The sequence below is a fragment of the Ochotona curzoniae genome, unplaced genomic scaffold (assembly GCF_017591425.1).
Source record: "Ochotona curzoniae isolate NIBS_2020 unplaced genomic scaffold, NIBS_Ocur_1.0 contig_2294, whole genome shotgun sequence".
NCBI lineage: Eukaryota > Metazoa > Chordata > Mammalia > Lagomorpha > Ochotonidae > Ochotona > Ochotona curzoniae.
The window spans coordinates 88,117-107,865 of NW_024465405.1; the positions used below are offsets into that span (position 1 = coordinate 88,117).

Below are 19,749 nucleotides of genomic sequence, written 5' to 3' on the forward strand. Positions count from 1 at the left end.
ATTTCAGTTCATTTCACAATCACAGGCTGATCACGGCATTGGATGAAGCATTCAACAAAAGCAAGTAGAAAAAGAAAGCAATGTACAGGGCATAGACCAGGACTGTAAACAATAATCAAACCTCAACATGTCAGTTTTGCTCCTATAGATTACATTTGTTTGTATTTTGTGCATTAGTTACCATAGATGAGGAACGCGCACAATATTTGTGTTTCAGGGAACTGGCTTATTTCATTAAGCATAGTGGTTTCCAGTTGCATCCATTTTGTTGCAAAAGACAGGATTTCATCATTTTTTATGGCTGACTAGTGCTTCATACTATATGATTACCACATTTTCTTTATCTATCAATTGGTAGACATCCAGGTTGTTTCATATCTCAGGGCCACAATAAGCATGGAAGTACAAATAACTTTCATATGCTGATAAACTCCCAGGAGTAGAATGGCTCGATTGGATGGTAGATCTGTTTTCAGAATCTCCATGCTGTCTTCCATAATGGCTGTACTAGTTTACATTCTGCCAACATGCTACCCAGCATTTATTCTTCTTAAATTGTTGAATGTGAGGTGAAACCTCATTGTAGTTTTTATTTGCATTTCCCTGATGGCTAGTGTTCCTTAGATTTTTTTCATTTGTTTACTTACCATTTTTATTTTAACTATTGAGAACCATCTTTTCTTCTCATATTCTTTGTCCATTTATTAACTGGATTGATTTGTTATTATACAGTCTGATGCTATTAGGTCATAGGCTTAGATTTTTGATCCATTTTGAGTTGTTTTTTGCATGAAGGGTAAGGTACGTGTCTTCTATCATACTTCCGCACGCATAGATCCAGTTGTCACAGCAGCATTCATCGACTAGACTGTCTGTTCTGCAGAGATTAACTTTAGCTTATTTGCCAAAGATTTGTTGGCTGGGGATGCGTGGGTCAATTTCTGGGGTTTATATTCTGTTCTCTTGGTGCCAGTACCAGGCTGTTTTGATTTCTAAGCTTCAGTTTATTAACTGTCCCATACTATGCCTTGAATTCTGGTATTGCTATCCCTCTGGCTTTTTTGTTTGTTTGTTTAAGAATGCAAAAGTTACTTGGGGTTTATTTTGTTTTGACATAAATTTTGGCATAATTTTTCTAAATATGAGAACAATGTCCTCAATATTTTGATTGAGATCACATTAAATCTAAAAATTGCTTTGATAGTATGGACATTTTGATGATATTAAGTCTTCAAATCCATGAATATGGAAGATTTTTTCCATTTTTATGTGTCGTCTTCCACTTTTTCTTTAATGTTTTGTAGTTTTCATTCTAGAGTTCTTTCAAATCCTTGTTTGAATTTATTCTAAGATTTTTAAATTTTGTAGCTATTGTGAGTGGGACTGGTCTTACAAGTTCTTTCTCAGCCATTGCATTGTGTATACGAAGGTTATTGATTTTTGTGTGTTGGCTTTACACCCTATCATTTCGCCCAGTTCCCTCATGAGCTCCAGCAGCCTCTTAGTAGAGTCATTTGGTTCTTCTACATACAGAATCATGCCATCCGTGAACAGGGATAGCTTGAGCTTTTCTTTTCCAATTTGTGTTCCTTTGGCTTCCTTTTCTTGCTTTATGACTCTAACTAAAATTTCTGGGACTCTAATGAAAGCAACAGTGGAAATGGGCATTCTTGTCAGGTTCCAGATCTTAGTAGAAATGCTTACAGTTTTTCCCCATGAATGTGGTGCTCACTGTGGATTTGTCACATGTTGTCTTGTGTTGAGGCATGTTCTTCTGTATCCAAATTGCTTATGATTTTTTTATCATGAAAAGATGTCATATTTTATCAAATATGTTATTTGATAATTAAACATAATTTATTCATGCTATGTGTCACATTTCTGGATGTGCATTTGTTAAACAGCCCTTATTACCAAGGATAAATCTCACTTGGCATGAATGAATCACTTCTCTAATACGCAGTGGAGTTGGATTAGCCAGTAATTTTGTTGAGGATTTCTCCATCTTTGTTTATTAGGAATATTGATATGTCGTGTTGTCATTTACATTTGTTTCCAGGAATTTTTAAAAAGAATATTTTTTCTTTTGATTTCTTCTATGATCGACTGTTCATTCAGTGGATTCCTGTGCAAACATATCAGTTTCTGTGTGTTTGCATATTTCCTAGAGTTTGCTAAGTTGTTGCTTTTCACCTTCATTCTATTGTGGTCAGAAAAGTTGCATGGTATGATTTCAATGTTTTGAATTTGCTGAGGATGATTTATGGCCTCAAATACAGTCTTTCCTTAAAAAAAAAATCTCACAGAGTGATGAAAGAATGTGTTCTGCAATGGTGGGGTGAGATGTTCTGTAGACAACGACCAGGTTCATTTAGTCCACAGTGTAGATGAACTCTGTGTGTTTTGTTTGCTTGTTGCTTGCTGATTTTCTGTCTAGTTGATCTGTCCATTGATGAAAGTGGGGTGATGAAGTTCCAATTATTATTATGTAATGATGTCTCCCTTTAGATACACTAACATTTGTTTTAAATAGCCAGCTTTTCACTAACTTTTTCTCCTTCACATTCTGTAATGATGACTATTTTTCCTGGTTTCTATGTGCAACAGGTTCTTAAGAACCATTTGTAAGGCTAGACAAGTGGTAACAAATTCTCTCCATTTTCTGTTCTTGAAACTCCTTATTTCACCTTGCTTTGCTGGGCACAGTATTCCGGATTGAATCTTTCTTTTAGGACCTGGCCGGTGTGTCTCCATTCTCTCCTAAACTGAAGGGTTTCTTAGAGAAACCAGCTGTTAGTCTGACTGAGAAGCCCCTGAAGGTGATCTGGCATTTCTCTCATGAACATTTTAGAATCTTTTCTTCATGTTTTACTGTTGCGTGTTTGACTATAATGTGTCATGGTGAAGATCTTTTCTGATCATATCTAATACAGAGAGTTCTGTGTGCGTCTTGAACTTTATTATCATTTTTCTCCTCCAAATTAGGGAAGTTTTCTGTCATGATCTCACTTAATAAACATTCTGTTCATTTCACTCTTTCCACACTTTCAGGAACTCCTAAGATACATAAGTTTGGTCATTTGTTAATATCCCACAGAGCTCAAAGACTATCTTTAGTGTTTCTCTTTTTTTGTTGTTGTTTTTGTTGTTGTTGTTGTTGGTTTTTTGTCTGACTGAGATATTTCCAAGGATTTGTCTTCTTGCTAGGATATTCTTCCTCCTGACCCACCAAGTCTGTTGTTAAGATTTTTTTCTGTGTTTCCCATTTGACAGATTGAATTATTCATTTCAAACAGCTAAGTTTAATTTCTTCTCAATATTTATCTCAGAAAAAATAACCATATCATACATTAATTCCTCTGTGTTCGTTTCCCTGTGTTTCTGTGTAATCTTATGATCATTCTTTTTCAGACATTTCATCTATCTCTTCATCATCGTATTTTAATATTGAAGTGCTATGTTTCTTTTGGGGAATCATTATCTTTTCCTTGTGCATGTTGTTTGCATTTCTGCTTTTATTTTTAGGCATGAAACACTTGTTGGTTTCTCCCCTCTGGTGACTTGTATCTTGGCACTGTGCCTCTCTGGCTGGAGTTTCTACTCCTGCAGTAAATATCCAGAGGTGTGTGCTAGGTAGGACCAAGGAGCTCTGAAGCACAAGGGTGGGACAGGAGTCCACAATGACACCTAAGTTGGGCATGATAGATCTTTATGAACAGCAGGGGGAGATATGACCACATTGGCTGGAGTAAGCCCACTGTGACCACAGCATGACCACTGTGAGCCCCCCATGACCATGGTGTGACCACTGTGAGCCCCCCATGACCATGGTGTGACCAGTGTGAGCCCACCATGACCATGGTGTGACGACTGTGAGCCCAACATGGTCACAGTATTACCACTGTGAGCCCACCATGAGCGTGGTGTGACCAGTGTGAGTCCACTCACTTTCTCACTTCCACGATGATCAATGCCTAGAATTAGTCCACAGTAATGAGTCCATCCACAGAAGCACATAAATTACACAGTATCTGTATGGTCCTCAGGGTGAGCCCGGAACCCTCTGCACTCATGAAACTGTGAGCCTTGAAGTAGCACCTGTGACATCCCTGAGATCCAGCCACTCTCCATGCCCTATCATGCAGTCACAGAGTCCCCACCTTGCTTTGCTGGGCAAGGTACAGTAAGGGGGAAGCCACTCTCAGTCCCATGAACCTGCTAAGCCATGGAGAGAAGCAAGGCATTCCCTGAGCCTCTGCTTAGCCCCCACAATTCCTCTAAGCCAAACTCTGTCAGTGGGGAACAGAAATGTATCCTTCTCATAAAATCCCCTAATCATATATATGCAAGCCACCACAGCTTGGAATTGAAGACTCTGGAACGTCCTGGAAATTATGACAGCGGAGGTTCTTTCTAATAGATTCCCTGGGCAAAATGTGTCTCAAAAATACCCTGTCCAGCTCCCATCTTGACGATACCAGGTCAAGGTAATCCCATTTGTTTATTGACGCTGTTATTGGCCCCAAGTCCTGCCTTCATCTCTGCTCATGACCTTGCAGCTCTACACGTTTCCAGAGTGAGTCTGAGATCTCCAGTGCAGGGTAGGGTGAGTGTATTTAGACTTTACTGTTTGGCTGAGTCCTGGAGATGGGGATGGCTGGTGCTGGCAGAGGGAGAGCCCCTCCATTTCTGGCAACAGGACTAGACCAGCACCTTGCCTTAGGATGCAGAGCATCTGTTGCACCTTCCTTGGATGTTGAGGCATCTGTTGATGTTCTGAATAAATCAGTCAGCTGAACATCACCCACACTCTTTATCTCCAAATACTGGTCCCAACTAGAGGCAAAAGTAGTTTTGTGTGACTTAATTTTTCTAATTTACTACTGCATTAATGAGCTGATGCTGGTTTTAGTATTGTGCAGTGGCTGACTCAAGAAGAGCCATATCCTAATTTCTCCAAGTATTCTACTTCCTAGATATAAGACAGTAGCAAGGGACCAGAGCTCACTGACACACAAGGAACCACTATACAACAGGACTGAGCACTTTGTTTCATATAATGTGACTGGCAACCTGAATTTCTTCATGCTGAGAACCAAGAGAGACTGCCTACGTGCTGTTTCTTTGCTCTGAAGTTGTTTGCTATCAGTACGTTTTAATTAAAAGGGAAACCCAGCTAAGACACAGAGCAAAACCATGTATGTTGCTCAGTAATAGCTATTGCTGCAGATCCAGGTTACATACAACCAGGGCCAGGGCGTCATCTTGGCTACCTTATAGGGAAGGGAAAAGCAGACATAGTCCAGACATAGCACAGGTGTCTTCTCATGGGACCCCAGGGACAAGGGATGGAGGGAAGAGGCAGGGGAAGGAGACAGAGAGACACAGAGAGAACGAATCAGAAAAGGGGCAGAAGAAGAGAACAAGTAGGTTCTCTTTTTCCAAGATATGCCTTCAGCACTGTTAGTGACAGGAGGAGAATCCCACACAGAACAACTTCATGGGTGACTTTGACCCTTGGCAGCCACAGCATTACCCTACTCAGCCCAGTACCACTCTTTGATCAATGCAGAGCAATTTCTGATTCTGAAGATCAAGCAAGAAGTACTCTACCTGCTAGAGTTCTTCATTTCCCCTGCTTGTTCCTCTCAGGCCTTTAGGACCCACTGCCAAGCTCTTACTCCTGAATGCAGGCTTCGTCACCTCTTCCGACAGGTGCCTCCCTGGCATCTTCACTTCCCTCCCGAGGGCAGCGTTTGTGAAGCAGAGCATGTCTTGATCTCGGGTTGTGAGTCCTCTCGGCATGGCAGTCATCCCTTAGTGTCTTAGGAAACCCGTTTTATCCTGGTGAGGTGTATAGTGTATGTAAAACAGAGCCTTGCAACGTGAAGCAATGTGATCAGCACCAAGAAGTCCCGTCTTGGATGGAGGGAAGTACTCTGAGCGGCATTCCGTGGGGGCAGGACTTTAGAAACAATACCTGTTCTGTCCCTTGACTTTAACGCTCAGACACTTTTGAATGCTGCAGCCCTAAGTGCATGTATGGAGAGTGACTCATGTTGAGGGACAACACATCCAATCAGTGCATGAATCAGGCACCTTGCTCCTCTGAAATGCATTTGAATTCAGGTGCTTGTGCTTTTAATTAGACCTTGGCCCTTCATTTCTACAGATTCCTCTCAGTGGCCTGGCTTTTAAGTTCTTGATCACTTCCCTTCTTCCTCAGTACAAAGATTTTATTTAAAGTTTATATTTGTAGCATCAGTCTCTTCAGTTAAAGTCACCATAATGTTGGTTTTAAGGCCTTGTATTGTTGCTTTCATATTTTATCTCTGTCTCTTTCCCAAAGGAAACCTGTTCAAAACTTATATTTACTTTCCCTTTTTATCTATGAGCATCACTTTGTCTTTTGTAAAATAATGGTATTACTCTCTGTTTGATAGATTTTTTCTAAGGATGAAATAAGTTAGTGGAACCAAAAGTCTAAAATCAAGTTAACATATTGTCATTATTTTACTCACCCTGAATTACAGCAAATGCTGTTTGCAGTTTCTTTGAAATGACTTGGGAGCTGATTTTTAAAATACAGTATATCCAGTTTCAAGCATCTTGCTTGTTAGTAAGACTAGGTAGGGCCCGGCACAATAGCCTAGCAGCTCAAGTCCTCGCTTTGCATGTGCCGGGGTCCCATATGGGCGCTGGTTCTGGTCCCGGCACGCTCCACTTCCCATCCAGCTCCTTGCTTGTGGCCTGGGAAAGCAGTCGAGGATGGCCCAAGGCCTTGGGACCCTGCACCCATGTCGGAGACCTGGAGGAAGTTTCTGGCTCCTGGCTCCAATCAGCACAGCACCAGCCATTGTGCGCACTTGGGGAGTGAATCATCGGACGGAAGATCTTCCTCTCTGTCTCTCTTCCTCTCTGCATATCTGACTTTGTAATAATTATAAATAAATCTTTTGAAAAGACTAGGCAGAAGGTTGGCAAACTACATTCTACAGGTTACATCTAGCCTCCCAACTGCTAATAAAGCTTTATTAGCACACAGTCACAGGCGTTTCCTGTACGTATGGGCATGAATGTTTCCTGGTTTGCCTGCAGAGCTGAGTAGTTGCAGCTGCTAAATATCAGCGGGCCCTCTAAGAAAAGCTCTTGACCTCCAATCAATTAATTTGTTTCACATGTATGTGAAAAGTGTTAGACCCCAAAGGGATGTGGGGAGAACCAGAAGGAACTATGCCTGTGGTCCCTGATTCTCACGGTGCGAGCCCCAGGACCTGCAGTTGTAGCTGATCCTGGAAGCTGGTTACCAGCACAGGCAGAGGCAGAGGCCTTGGGTTGGGGCCCGGCCCCCTGTGCTGCAACGCAACCTCAGGTGACCCCGGTGCCTGCCCCGGGGAGAAGCACCATGTAGGAATGTGGTTGAATAGAATGAAGTAGAATTCCTTAAAAAGTATAGAAAGAACAATCATTAGTATATATCATTACTATGCATCTACTAATGATTATACAGTAATAATAATGAAATGTCGCAGCATATAAAACAAATTTCATGTATATTTTAAGTACTAGAAAGGGTCCTGAAATTTTACCTTTGTGTGGTGTTTTGTAATGAACTGCTGTTTGCAATGCAGTGCTGTAAGTAACAGGCACATTGCTGTTCCTTCTTTCTCAGGGACAAGAAGAGTCAACAGTGATCCTTTGAAAAGAGGCAGGAAGAGAGGTAAAAACAAATGATTGCCACATCTTAAATAGTTAGTAGGAATTAACTAACAACTTATTAATAATGACGATTCTTCCTGATTTCTGCCTTGGGCGTGACCCAGTCCCACTGTTTTCCGCGTTTGGAAAGTAAGAACAAGTGGGAAGTTTTTCTGCATTTCTCTCTTTTAAACACAGTTGATCTATATTATACATCTGTAAAACCACAGTTAAGTTATTTTTCTTCCATTTTTTTTTCTTTTTTTAATGTAAAATTTTATTTTTACATAGTTAATTAGGGTAAGAACATTCAAGGGCTACAGGAAAGTGGATAATACTAATGTTTTCCATATTGTCACCTTCATGTTTAAAGGGGGGTATTAAGGGAGAAAGGCCACCCAAATTCCCACCCTCCCCAGGTCCTGGATGTAGGGCATGCTCTGAGGTTCTTGCTCAAGTGGTTTTGATATTGCAACAGTTATGAATCGCTGTCAGTCTTGCCACTCCAAGCACTATGAGGTCTTTGAAAAATCCACTGATTGACATAGTCCATCCTAGCTGAGATGGTTGGCTGACCTGTTCTATATTCTCTCTTTTTTTGGTTAGGGTTCTGAGTCCAGCATGTAGATTAGGAAGATCTCCAAAGAAACTTCTTGGATGTGCTAGCAAGTACAGGGCCTGGCACAGTCCATCGCCCCAATCAGCTGGTGGTTGCAATTCCTGGGTTGGTTGTTTTGACTCCCAACTTCCACTGGAACCAATTGGTGTTGCAGTCCAGCCTGGTTCTGCCCAGCACATACTTGGTCCTCACATAAACCAGTGGGAGCTGCAGCCTAGTTGGAGCGACCCACAATAACCCCCACCAGGCCCGCCCCCTACCCTGGTTTGCCAGTATGTGTAGCAGTAATCCAGTCTGTCCCACACCCCATTCCACCCTAGCCACTATCTTAGTTTTATGTCCTCCCATGGAAGTGGTAATCCAAGAGGGATGAGCCCACTATTTCCCTCCCAGGCCTCTCCCACTCCCAGATTCCAGCTGATGCTGCAGCTAAGCCCAAACAACCCTCGCCCACTTTAATTTTGTTTGCACCAGTAGGAATAATCAGCCCAGCCCGGCTTTTCCCTGATCTAGTCCACATGAGGCGCACAGGTGTAGTACCTCTGCCTAGTCTGGTCTGCCCCCATCCCAGCCCATGCTCTCCAGTGGGAGTAGCTGTCCAGCAGGGGAACACCCCCTTATTCCCCTTGCCAGCTCTGCCCCCTCCCTTCCTGTTTCTTACACTTTCTGGTTGGACGCTGAGGTCCCTTCTGGTACAGGCAACCTCACCTTGGCATTCCATATTGTGCACTAGTCTTTGTTGCGACCGAACCTGGCTCAACACACACTGGGTCTCAGGACGGGGCGTCTTATGCCTGGATCCCAGACAGCCGCCATGTGCACATGGTGAGCAGTTCCCGGGCCTCCTGGGCTCCGGGGGCCGCTTCCTTCGGGGTGAGTATACTGAGGGGGGAGGTCTCCGGGACTGGGCAGGTCCGGGACCTACCCACCGCCTTCATTGCAGACAATGAAGCCTGGGAGCTCTGGGGATTTGATTCTTTGAGTCCCTGCTTAATTAACTCCATGTTGAACCCATTGTGCTTCTTGGACCTGAAACAGGCAGTAACTCTTCCTTTGTAAAACTTGTAATCACTATTAATGCTGACCACCAAATACTAGTCCATGCAGAAGCTATGGCTTGGGACTTGTCCTGCAAAAGTAGCTCCAACAGCTGGCTAATGTGTCAACTGGTAATGGAACAGAGTAGATCAGGCACAACTGAGCAAACCTTAGCCCAGAAGTGAAACTAGAAACCAGGAGGGAGCACAGGTCATGCTGAGCTAGGCTCTTGTACCTACTGGTCTGTGGGAGCCAGGGACGCTAAGCCACAGTGTCTAAGGCAGAGTTTGGGATGGGGGAGGGGTTGTGCCAAGCTGAGTCAGAGCATCCACTGGCATGTGTGTGATCTATGGCTGGGAACAGGCCCAGTTGGGGAGCAAAGGGGACAACCCTAGCTGAGCTGAGGTTCCCACCAAGAGACGCGTGGCCTGGAAGGGGGGCTGCGTTCTGATCTGGAAACAGTTGTAGTCTCCCTTGGCACAAGTGTGGACTGGGATTGGATGCACCGAACCGGGCCGGACCCCAACACCACCTGGTGTCCTGGAGGACCAGGGCAGATGTGCGATGGACTAGGCAAGGTCTCAACCCACTACTGAGCCATGTGTGAGCCATATGTGGGTATGGACAAACCATGGCTGGGCTGGAAATCCAACAGCAAGAACCAGATTGGGTTGAAGGCCAGTCAGGAAAAGCCACAGTTCCTGCTAGGACAGGAGGTAGACTGAGTAGGGTTGGCTCATGGACCCACTGGTAAGCGTGAAACCTGGCATTGGGAGAGGTTCTGATGGAGGAGCCTGGGCAACTCCTCTGGCAGGACACAGACCCAGCAGGTAAGTGCAAGAAACATGATACGAAACAGCCCAGAACAGGCCATGGAAAGCTACACACTGGCATACAATTGGCAGACGTGGGGGCAAGACCAGGCTGAATCTGTCCCCACGTCATCCACTCGCAAATCTAGGCACCAGTGTGGGTCGACCCAGGTGCGGTCGCAACAAAGACTAGTGCACAATAAGGAATGCCAAGGTGAGGTTGCCTGTACTGGAAGGGACCGTAGCACCCAACCAGCCTCAGAACAAGAAAGTAAGTGGGCAGAGTCGGCAGGGGAATAAGGGAGGGTTCCTTTGCTGGACAGTTAAGTTTTTAAAGATGTATAATACATATCTAGTCACAGGTATGTATAATGCATAACTATACTAAGTCAATATATTCTTATATGTCATGTATTTATAATTTTATGATACAATTTTTGTAAGTATGTCCCAGATAGGCTTCTGAAAAGTTACCTCTGTATGGTGTTTTGTAATGCACTACTGTTTGCAATGCAGAGCTGTATCAGGCACATTGCTGTTTCTCATCTTTTTCAGAGACAAAAACTGTCAACAATGGTCCTTTGAAAAGACACAGGAGAACAGGTAACAAGAGCAGAATGCTAAAAAGTACTGTTAACAATTCAAGGTCCGAGCTTTTATTCAGCGCTGCACGTCCTGAGCAGTGAGTGGGTCTCCTGAGCTGGCTTCTGCAGCTGCCCTAGTGCATGGGGACTGTGGCAGCATGACGGGTTGGTGCTAACACCCACCTGCTGGATTAGCCAGCCGATCCAGGAGGCACCCTAGGTCTGGCAGCACCTCCTTAACTGCAGATGCCATTTGAGGAGGGAAAGAAGAGAAGGATGGAAAGGGCACACCCATGTAATGCTTAGCCGACCCTTTCCTTGCACACGTGGAGAGCCATTGGTGGCTCCACCCAGATCCATGTCCTGACTCCCACTCCACCTCTGACTGACATCTGTCCTGTTTTGGCGTGGGAGGTGGTGGTAGATGAACTCCATCAAGTGCCCCAGCTCTGGGCCTGCCCCAGCTCTGGTGGCCTGTGTATCTCCAAGTGGTTCTTGGAGGACTGAGGGCAGCCCATCCTCCTACTTACCAGTCTGCAGCCACTCTGCCACAGAGGTTCTCTCTAAGACTATGCTGCAGTGGAATCAGATCCCTGCAGGCCTCTAGTGCAGGGTGCAGGCTTCCCTGAGTTCCTGCAGCTTCCTCTGCAACACATCCACCCGGCCCCCCATCACACCAAGAGCTGAGTCCAGGAAGTGAAGCAATACACAGGGAGGGGGAGACAGACACCTCCCACTGGGAGCCCACAAGCCGCCCCTGCATGTTCCTGCTCCCCCTGCTGATGCCTCAAGTTGGAGAGGGACAAGACTAAAAGCTACTGGTTTTGCCTCCCATCTACACAATTCCGAATCCATAGCACCAGGAAGCTGTGGGTTGGCCAGCAGCTTGGTGTTCAGATTGTGCCACACAAGACAGGATTTTGGAGGATGGCAGTGGAGGTGACATCATGTTTAGGTGTCCAGACTGCCATGAAAGAACTCAAAATGTAACTCATGGGGAATCCTTGCTGTGTATTCTAAGCTATGAAGGGGGAATCTTGAACTGTTGCTGTCAGGGTGCCAGGTGGAGTCCCAGCTGACTGCCTTCTGCCTGGGAAAACAGCAGAAGATGGCCCAAGTACTTGGGCACCTGCCACTCACCCTAAGGACCTGGATGGAGTTCCTGGTTTACCCAGACCTGGCCACTGCAGCCATGAGGGGACTGAAACAGTGGAGAGAATCTCTGATTATCCCTTCCTCTGTTGTTCAGTCTTTCAAATAAGTAAATAACAAGAACAGCCCATGCATAATAGTAGAGGATGACGAAATGAAAAAATGTATGCTTTCTGTAGGTCGAAGAATTCCCAGAAACACAACTGAAAAATTTAAGGGTCCTGAGCTTCCTGTCGAATGTGGACTCATGAATGGGATTCTATACAAGAATCTGCTGCAACAAGGTGAGCTTCGTGGGCTTCTGTGAGTTACCGCTGAAATGCCCCTGCAAAGAGCGTGCAGTTCAGGAGGCAGACCACCACGCTGAGCCTCCAAGCCCCGCTGTGGCCTGTTACATCGCCAGGAGAACCCCTAGGACTCAGTCTGCAGCTGTGCCCCCAGCCAGTGGTTCTCTAAGTGAAGGACAGCACAGCAGAGTCAGCAAAGGAAAAAGACACTTAGCTCTGGTCCAGAGGAGACCGAGAACAAGCCCCTTGGGAGCCCTATCTGCTGCAGGCGCATAGGGCACAATCCTGCATGTGTCACATGGTGACTGCCAGGGAAAGCCAGGATTTCCATCAAAAGGTAATCAGTCATGGAGACGGCCTCTCCATGGCGCATTCCCAATCCCAAACTCACAGAAGGAAAGCAGGTGTTCTGCATAAGCTGCGTGGCTTGCACACACACTTGCAGGCACAGCTGACCACTCTTCTCAGTTCTGAGGATGGCAGAACCCCTCCTGAACTCCATCCCATAAGGCCAGCTCAGGACCGACCATTCCCCATTGGCTCTTCTAAGGATAGTCCCAGGCTCATGGTGCTAGCTTTCTTATACACACACGCCAGATGTCCTGTAGTAACAGTGGCTTTTCCAACCTCTGAAATGCATAAGACATTAGCGTACCGGGCCATATCTCCTCTCATCATGAGAAAGGTCCACAGGATGCCATTTAGCACTTGACACCAGCTCAAGCAGCTCAAAACCTGGATTAAAAATGCACACATCTGAGAAATCCCACAGGCCCTTCATGGGCCCTCTCCCCATAGCAGCCTTATGCTAGGGGCGCAGAGCTCAGGATTTGGAATCAGAAGAAAGATCAGCAGCCTGTTTCAGTCAGTTTTCCATTCCTACAATGAAATACCAGAGGCAAGCTCCATTATAACAAAAAGAGGTCGGCTTAGCTCTTGTGTTTGGAGGCTGCAAGTGTGAGATGAGGCAGCCACATGTGTCCACCCTCCAGTGAGGGCCTCCTGATGGATGGCACCTGGATGGGTGGACATGAGAGGAGAGCACACTGCGAAGCAGAAAGCCCAAGAGCAGCTGGACTCCTGCGATTCCTTCTGTGGGCAACCCCTCAAGCACCTGTAGGGTTCCCATGAGGCCTGACTTCTTCAGGGTCCAGCCACTTCTCCCATGGCCACACTAAGGACCTAGCATCCCACACATGAAGACTTGGGGGACAAACTCAGAAAATGCCTTCGCCATGACAGTGTGCATCAGGTGTGACATGATACTCAGTCGCTGTGGCTCTTAACTTCCCCCCCACACAATGAGAACAAGTAAAACTTGCCTCCCCCTTCTCTGCCAGTTTCTCCCACTTCTACAGTATACCTCTGGGCTCCAATGGCTGTTTAAGTATTTGCTCTATGATTCTATTTCATATTTGTAACTTAACTTTTCACTTTGGAAAACATTTCTGTAATAGAAGGTTTATTTAGTGCCTCACACTGTGTCTCACTAAATCTTCACCTTGCAAGCACCAGAATCTAGTTCAGGTCTCAGATACTCCACTTCCCATCCAGCTCTCTGCTTGTGGCCTGGGAAAGCAGCCGAGGACAGCCCCAAGCCTTGGGACCCTTCACCTGCGTGGGTGACCAGGTAGAAGCTCCTGGCTCCTGGCTTCAGCTCAGCTCTAGCTCCAGCTGTTGAAAATGTTTGGGGAGTCATCCAGCAGATGAAAGATTTTTCTGTTTCTCCTCTCTGTGAATCTGCCATTCCAATTAAATAAATGTATCTCAAAATATTTATTTCCATTGGAAAGGCAGGCTTATTTACAGAGAGAAGGAGAGACAGAGAAAGATCTTCCATCTGCTGCAGGTTCACTCTTCAAATGGTCGCAACAGCCGAAGCTGAGCCTATCCAAAACCAGGAGCCAGGAACTTCTTCCAGGTCCCCCACGTGTGTTCAGGGTCCCAAGACCTTAGGCCAGCCTCTGCTGCTTTCCCAGGCCATTAGCAGGGAACTGGATTGGAAATGCAGCAGCCAGGATTCCAACCGACACCCATATGGGTTGCTGGTGGAGGATTAGCCTGTTGAGTCATAACACCAGAGTCCTATAATAATAGTTAGTTTTAGCATGAAGTAGCCATGAGTGCAGACCATGAGAAAGAGTTGATGATCAATCATTATCTTGAGGAATGAAGTTATGCAAGTCATGTTGGAAGTAGCTGTAAAGACAGTTTCCACGTGGCTACATATAGCATGGGGCTGTATGTCCTCATCTGTCCCACTGATGTTTAGGCTGGCACAGAACCAGAGAGAGACAGGGAAGACAGTCCTGCTTGTTCTTCAGTGCTATTCAACTGCTTTTTATCATAATAAAATACTGTGAACGGATAAATATTGCTGGCAGTTATTCTCCACCTCACTGCATGAAAGTCCCAGACACAATACATGATGCAGAGTCTCCTTCGACCTTGACCTTTCTTTCTGGGAATGGAGCACTGAGGTCTGGTGGGGAAACAGTCTCCTGCGACAGATGCAGAACCCCAGATGGGCAGCTCCACGGCCAGGGTGGTAGGGAGCCAGGCTTTAGTGTTGTCGCCATGGAGGAGCTAACCTTGTCCTGGTCTTACAGGCTCCGGTCAGAAGTGTATACAGGGTGAGGATGGAAGATACTTCACCCTGCGAGAATTTGAAATTGAAGGCGGCTACGTGACATCCAACAACTGGAAGCAAACCGTGCGCTGCCTCGGGTGGCCCCTGAAAATTTTGATCCAGGTATTTTGGTGACTTTGAGGTCTTGTCAATGGTTTACCATCAAGATTCACCAGTCTGGACTTTGGGGGACCTTTGCTGTGTCCACAAAGCCATCCTGACTGTACATCCTAGGGTGAAAATGCAATTGTAGCTTTACTGCACAACTCAGTATCTCCATGATTGGCTTGCTTTACAGCCTGGTCCTGTAAGTACATTAGCATGTCCCCTTCGGGGGACAGGATGGTTGGTACCTTGTGGTCTTCATTCTGCCACAAAGGAATTGTGCAGTGGGTCACATGAGGGGAGAAAGGAGTGTGCAACTTTAGGAACCAATAAATGTACCGTCATAGAATTATGTATATGGAAATGCTGAATGGTGTGGGTAGTTCCTAGATTCTAGTGTATTTCAGCTAGATGAACCAGTCAGTGTTAACCTTGAAAGAGGACATAAACAGAGTACATTATAAGTGATAGCTTTGCCCCTTCCATGAATCCCCTGGCATGGACAAGGCAGGAACAGGCTCTCCATGCAGATGAACCTGTGGAATTTCAATCCCGGATACCGAGCTCTTCCAGCACACCTCAGACAGTCCTTGCTTGTGGCATTCTTGCAATGAAGAAAGGGATTTTTGTAAAGCAAATATTTAATGAGCTCCATCTCAAGCTACAAGAGAGGACCAGGTATGAATCCCAAACCAGGGAGATGGCTGCCCCCAACCACGGAGTAGCATGGGGCGCATGCTGGAGTAAGGAGCATTGGCAGGAGGTGAGGAAGCAGCTGGATGAGGGACTGTCGTTTCTGGCTCTGAAGTCAAGGGCAGATTCCCGGGACAGTTTTCATGTCCAAGAACAGTCTGGCAAACAAGAATGATGAACAGGGCATCATATGTGCACACACAGGACAGCCAGAATTGTGCTGCGCCATATGCTGGGACACATCCGGTTAAAAAGGCTCCAGTTGTTAGCTCAGCTGATGGTAGAGGGCAGGAAGCCCTCCATCACCAGAGCATCGTGGAAAACAATCTCCATGAAGACATCTTGACTTAGAGCTGACAGTGAGACACCCAGATAGAAATTGCTAGAAGATAGTCATAGACACAAGCCTCACAGAACAAAGGCAAGATCCATGATGTCGTTGACTGTTTCTGTCTTTCAGAAAGGATTTCTGCAAAACCCACCAAGAAGCAGAAGAAAGATGACTATTAGGAGCACTGAGCGGTCTGAAGAAACAAAAACAGTAAACTTACTTACTTCGGGACTAGGGAGAGCAGCTTTCTCTGGCTCTTGCCTGTTGTCGACTTTGGGTCCCCACTCTCTCTCGTAATGACCATCAGGATCATTCCAGAAACCCCTCAAAACAAACTAACAAATAAACAAATAAACGAAAAAAAAAACTAGAATAGATGGAGAACAGCAAGGAAAGCTTAGAAACAGACAGGAAACGGGCAGTGGAGATGCACTTATAACTCACCTGGTGGGACACAAAGATTAGTTACTCCTCACTAGGGTATTGAAGATTTCTCTGCACACCCCTCCTAAAACTGTTCACCTAAACTGTTGACACATGTCTTGTTAGAGTTATAGAGTTAGACTACCTAAAAAACAGCCAGGTTCTGCAAAATCATGCTTTAACGCTATGAACTGCTAAATACTAAAATTAAGATAGACATGAGACAGCTGAATAGTAATCTGTAGTCATTTTGAGGTGTATAGAACCCAGTTGTATATAAACTAATAATTGAAATGTCAATGTAGAAGTCATAGGATATGGTTCAGAACTTGCACTCTTTTCTCTCTCTCTCTCTCTCTCTCTTTGAACATGCTGGTTACTCAATACCATGCCAACTAATTCCATTACGTTATATATTGTTACTGATGTAATGCTGGGGCTTTTAATTGATTGGGATGATACTCTGTTGGCTCTACCTTCAGAACAAAGACGGTCTCCTCATGAAACTGTCGAACTTATCTGGACAATAAGGTGCTGCACTCTATGCTTTGTAGATGCTTGCAAGGAAAGAATCTTAACTGAACAACAATGCAACAAGATGGAGGAATCCACCATGAAGGGGAGCGGGTTTTGGGGAGGGAAGGAAGGAATCCCAGTGCCTATAAAACTGTGTCGCATGATGTAATGTAATCAATAAAAAATAAAGCATAAAATAAAATAAACAATAAAAACTTAAAAAAAAACAAAATAGATTTCATAAGCAAAAAAAAAAAAAAGAAGATGACTATTGCTGACTTCCTACCAGTGTCTCATCCATCCAATCTGATTTTCTGTGATAAAATTTAGTTTTTTTCATTATGCACTTGCTGCTTCCAAACATCGCACAAGGTAGGAGGCTTTGGGCACTGGAAGCTGCAGCTGGAGATGGGAGCAGTCCTGCAGAATAAATGATCAGAGTGAGCCCCCCTGGTATGTATTTCACTGTCACGCCACCTCCAGTGGAGCTTGCGTGAGAAATCACCAGGCCGAGGCAGAAGCTTCAAGGAAGGATGCCTCCTGGACTCGGCTGCATCTCTAGTGGTCTTGGCATTCCTGACTGTGCTCTCTTTGCTCTTATCTTCATGGCTGGAATAATACTACTTGTGTTCGGCAAAGGCTCAATGTTCCTTTATAGTTCTATGAAGCCTTCTGACAGGGGACTGGACAAGGCTGGCAAGCAGTATGAGATAAAACTATCAGGTCACTAGCTTTAACAAACCTACCTGGGACTATGTTTGAGAATTCCTAAAAAGAAGATTATACTAGAAATCTATAACTTAAAAAGCCATACAGGAAGAAAAACTAAGAAAAATAGACAGGTTAACATTAAAGCCAATGTAAGGCACAAAACACAATGAGAGCTAAGCGCTTAATGATTAAAACTGCAGCTGGTGCCACACCGCGTCCACAAGAAATAGCAACTGCAGGCTGTCACCAGGCTGTTAGAGAACAATCTTTTATCAGCAGACCCACTTACCTCCCTGGAATAATTGTTTGTAGAAATGTAACCACATGAATAAACAAAGAAAACGTCCCTTTGCAATCATCTACTATATATAAGCTGATGCCTTGCTTTTGCAAAATGCACTCACATACAACTGCCTTGAGTTGTCGTGTCTGTCTGTTACTCGCTGAATCCTTGCCCATCGTTCCCGGGATCCTGTTCCCGTCGGACTGATTGCTCCCAGCTGAGCCAGTCTGTCGCATTTCACTAGAAGATCTGAAATGTCACACTTTCTTAGAACTAAGCACAGAATATGGGAATGGAGTTTAAAAAGCAAGTGTGAGTTTGAAATACATACAGGGAAGGAGCAGCTGTTTCGCTGGGAACATCCTATGATCACACTAAATGATCTAATGTAGAATTCCCCAGGGAACATACATCACCCAGTGGGGCAAACAACAAAAACACATCCTCTGCCTTTCATGCATACTCTCCCTGCACTGCACATAAGCTTGTACACACACACACACACACACACACACACACACACACACACACTCACACACACTCACACGGGAAATGCTTTTGCTTTATTACATTCTGAGAAGAACAGGACTGCAGCAGAAGTGCCCTGTAAGCCTGCTGATCTGCAGTCTCTCCTTTGTGAAGAGACCTCGGCCTATCAGAGGGGCTCTACAGACCCCATGCCATCAGTGATGGTGGAGACTCCCTCCGTGTGAGCGAGCCATTATGGAGTTCACAGACCAGCGACCTCCATGCTGTGTGGACTCCAGAGAAAGTAGTGAAAGCACTGCCTTGCCTGTCCTCGCCAAGGCTGCGGGTGAGCGAGCAAGCACGTGGTGCAGGAGTGTCAGGGAAGGACTTCCATTTCCATAACCTGTGGCATAGGTAACCTTCCACATCCCTTGCATACCAGGAAGCCAGTCCTCACAAAGCTGGCCAGGGGCCATTTTCTTCACTGACTTGATAACTAGAGATGCAGGGACAGGCTTCTACATCCACCAAGGTTTCTGGAGAGAAGTGATTTGATCTATTGATTAAGTGAGTTCAGCATAGGCTAATCAAAAGCTGGTCATCTCCCTTCCCTTCGCTTCATCACAGGTGCTCCCCCGCCATGCCCTAAGCACCTGCTCCAAAAGTGAAACCACCTCAGCTCCCAGAGGGTCACTCCACCGGGTCTTCCACCCCAGCCCTTGGCTTCTGATTCTTGTGTTATGCATCCATTCAACAAGCAACTGTGGAGCAGCTATTAGGTGCCAGGTGTTATGCTGATCAGTGGTAATGCAGAGGAGGCCAAAATGACAGAATTGTGTGAGCCTCCTGCCTGACCTGGCATAATAATACATGGTGGGGCTGGGGGAAAATGGAGTTCTGCACCACTCAAAGAGGTGGGCAGTGACATGGCCATCATCTCCAGTCTGTGTGGTCTGAGTCATACTAGGTGCTGTGGGCAGGAGGTAAGAGCTGGGGTAGCCATTGTTCTAGGCTGGAGGGAGGCCAAGCCATCCCAGATACCCAGGGTCCATGTAGCTGGGATTCAGGAGAATGTGGAGAGGTCCCATCTTGAGGAAGAAGAGCTGTGAGCACTGGAGACTCTGGGAACTTGTGGTCCTCAGCATTGCATCCCACTGAGGAGGTCTTTTGGGGGCTGCTGCATTGCTCTGAACTGAATGGTTATGAGAGTCAGTGAATGGTGACCCAGCCTGGTTTCCACGGTCCTAACTTAGAGGAAAAGGGCCAAGGGCCCCCACGTGGGAGGATCAGCACAGTGTCGTGGCTTAGTCTGGGAACCAAGGCCAGGCTCCCTGCATGGCCTCCAAAGGCCTGCACCTGGGGTTGAAGAACCAGGTCTGAAACCTACTTAAAGCCAAACC

The 19,749-nt window shown here is 45.6% G+C and overlaps 1 protein-coding gene across 4 annotated transcripts in view; it reads left to right on the forward strand.

The window, feature by feature from the left end:
- LOC121151090 (nuclear autoantigen Sp-100-like) overlaps positions 1-16,293 on the forward strand; it is a 54,081-nt gene extending 37,788 nt beyond the window's left edge. For 2 of the 4 annotated variants that reach the window (XM_040972278.1, XM_040972277.1), the window contains exons 9-13: positions 7,673-7,720; positions 10,723-10,770; positions 12,083-12,187; positions 14,800-14,942; positions 16,078-16,293. In XM_040972278.1, coding sequence (XP_040828212.1) covers positions 7,673-7,720; positions 10,723-10,770; positions 12,083-12,187; positions 14,800-14,942; positions 16,078-16,245 — 512 coding nt within the window. In that variant the 3' untranslated portion in view covers positions 16,246-16,293. The remainder of the gene's footprint in view (positions 1-7,672; positions 7,721-10,722; positions 10,771-12,082; positions 12,188-14,799; positions 14,943-16,077) is intronic. The other 2 variants (XM_040972280.1, XM_040972279.1) reach the window with 2 other exon arrangements.
- Positions 16,294-19,749: the final 3,456 nt, after the last annotated feature.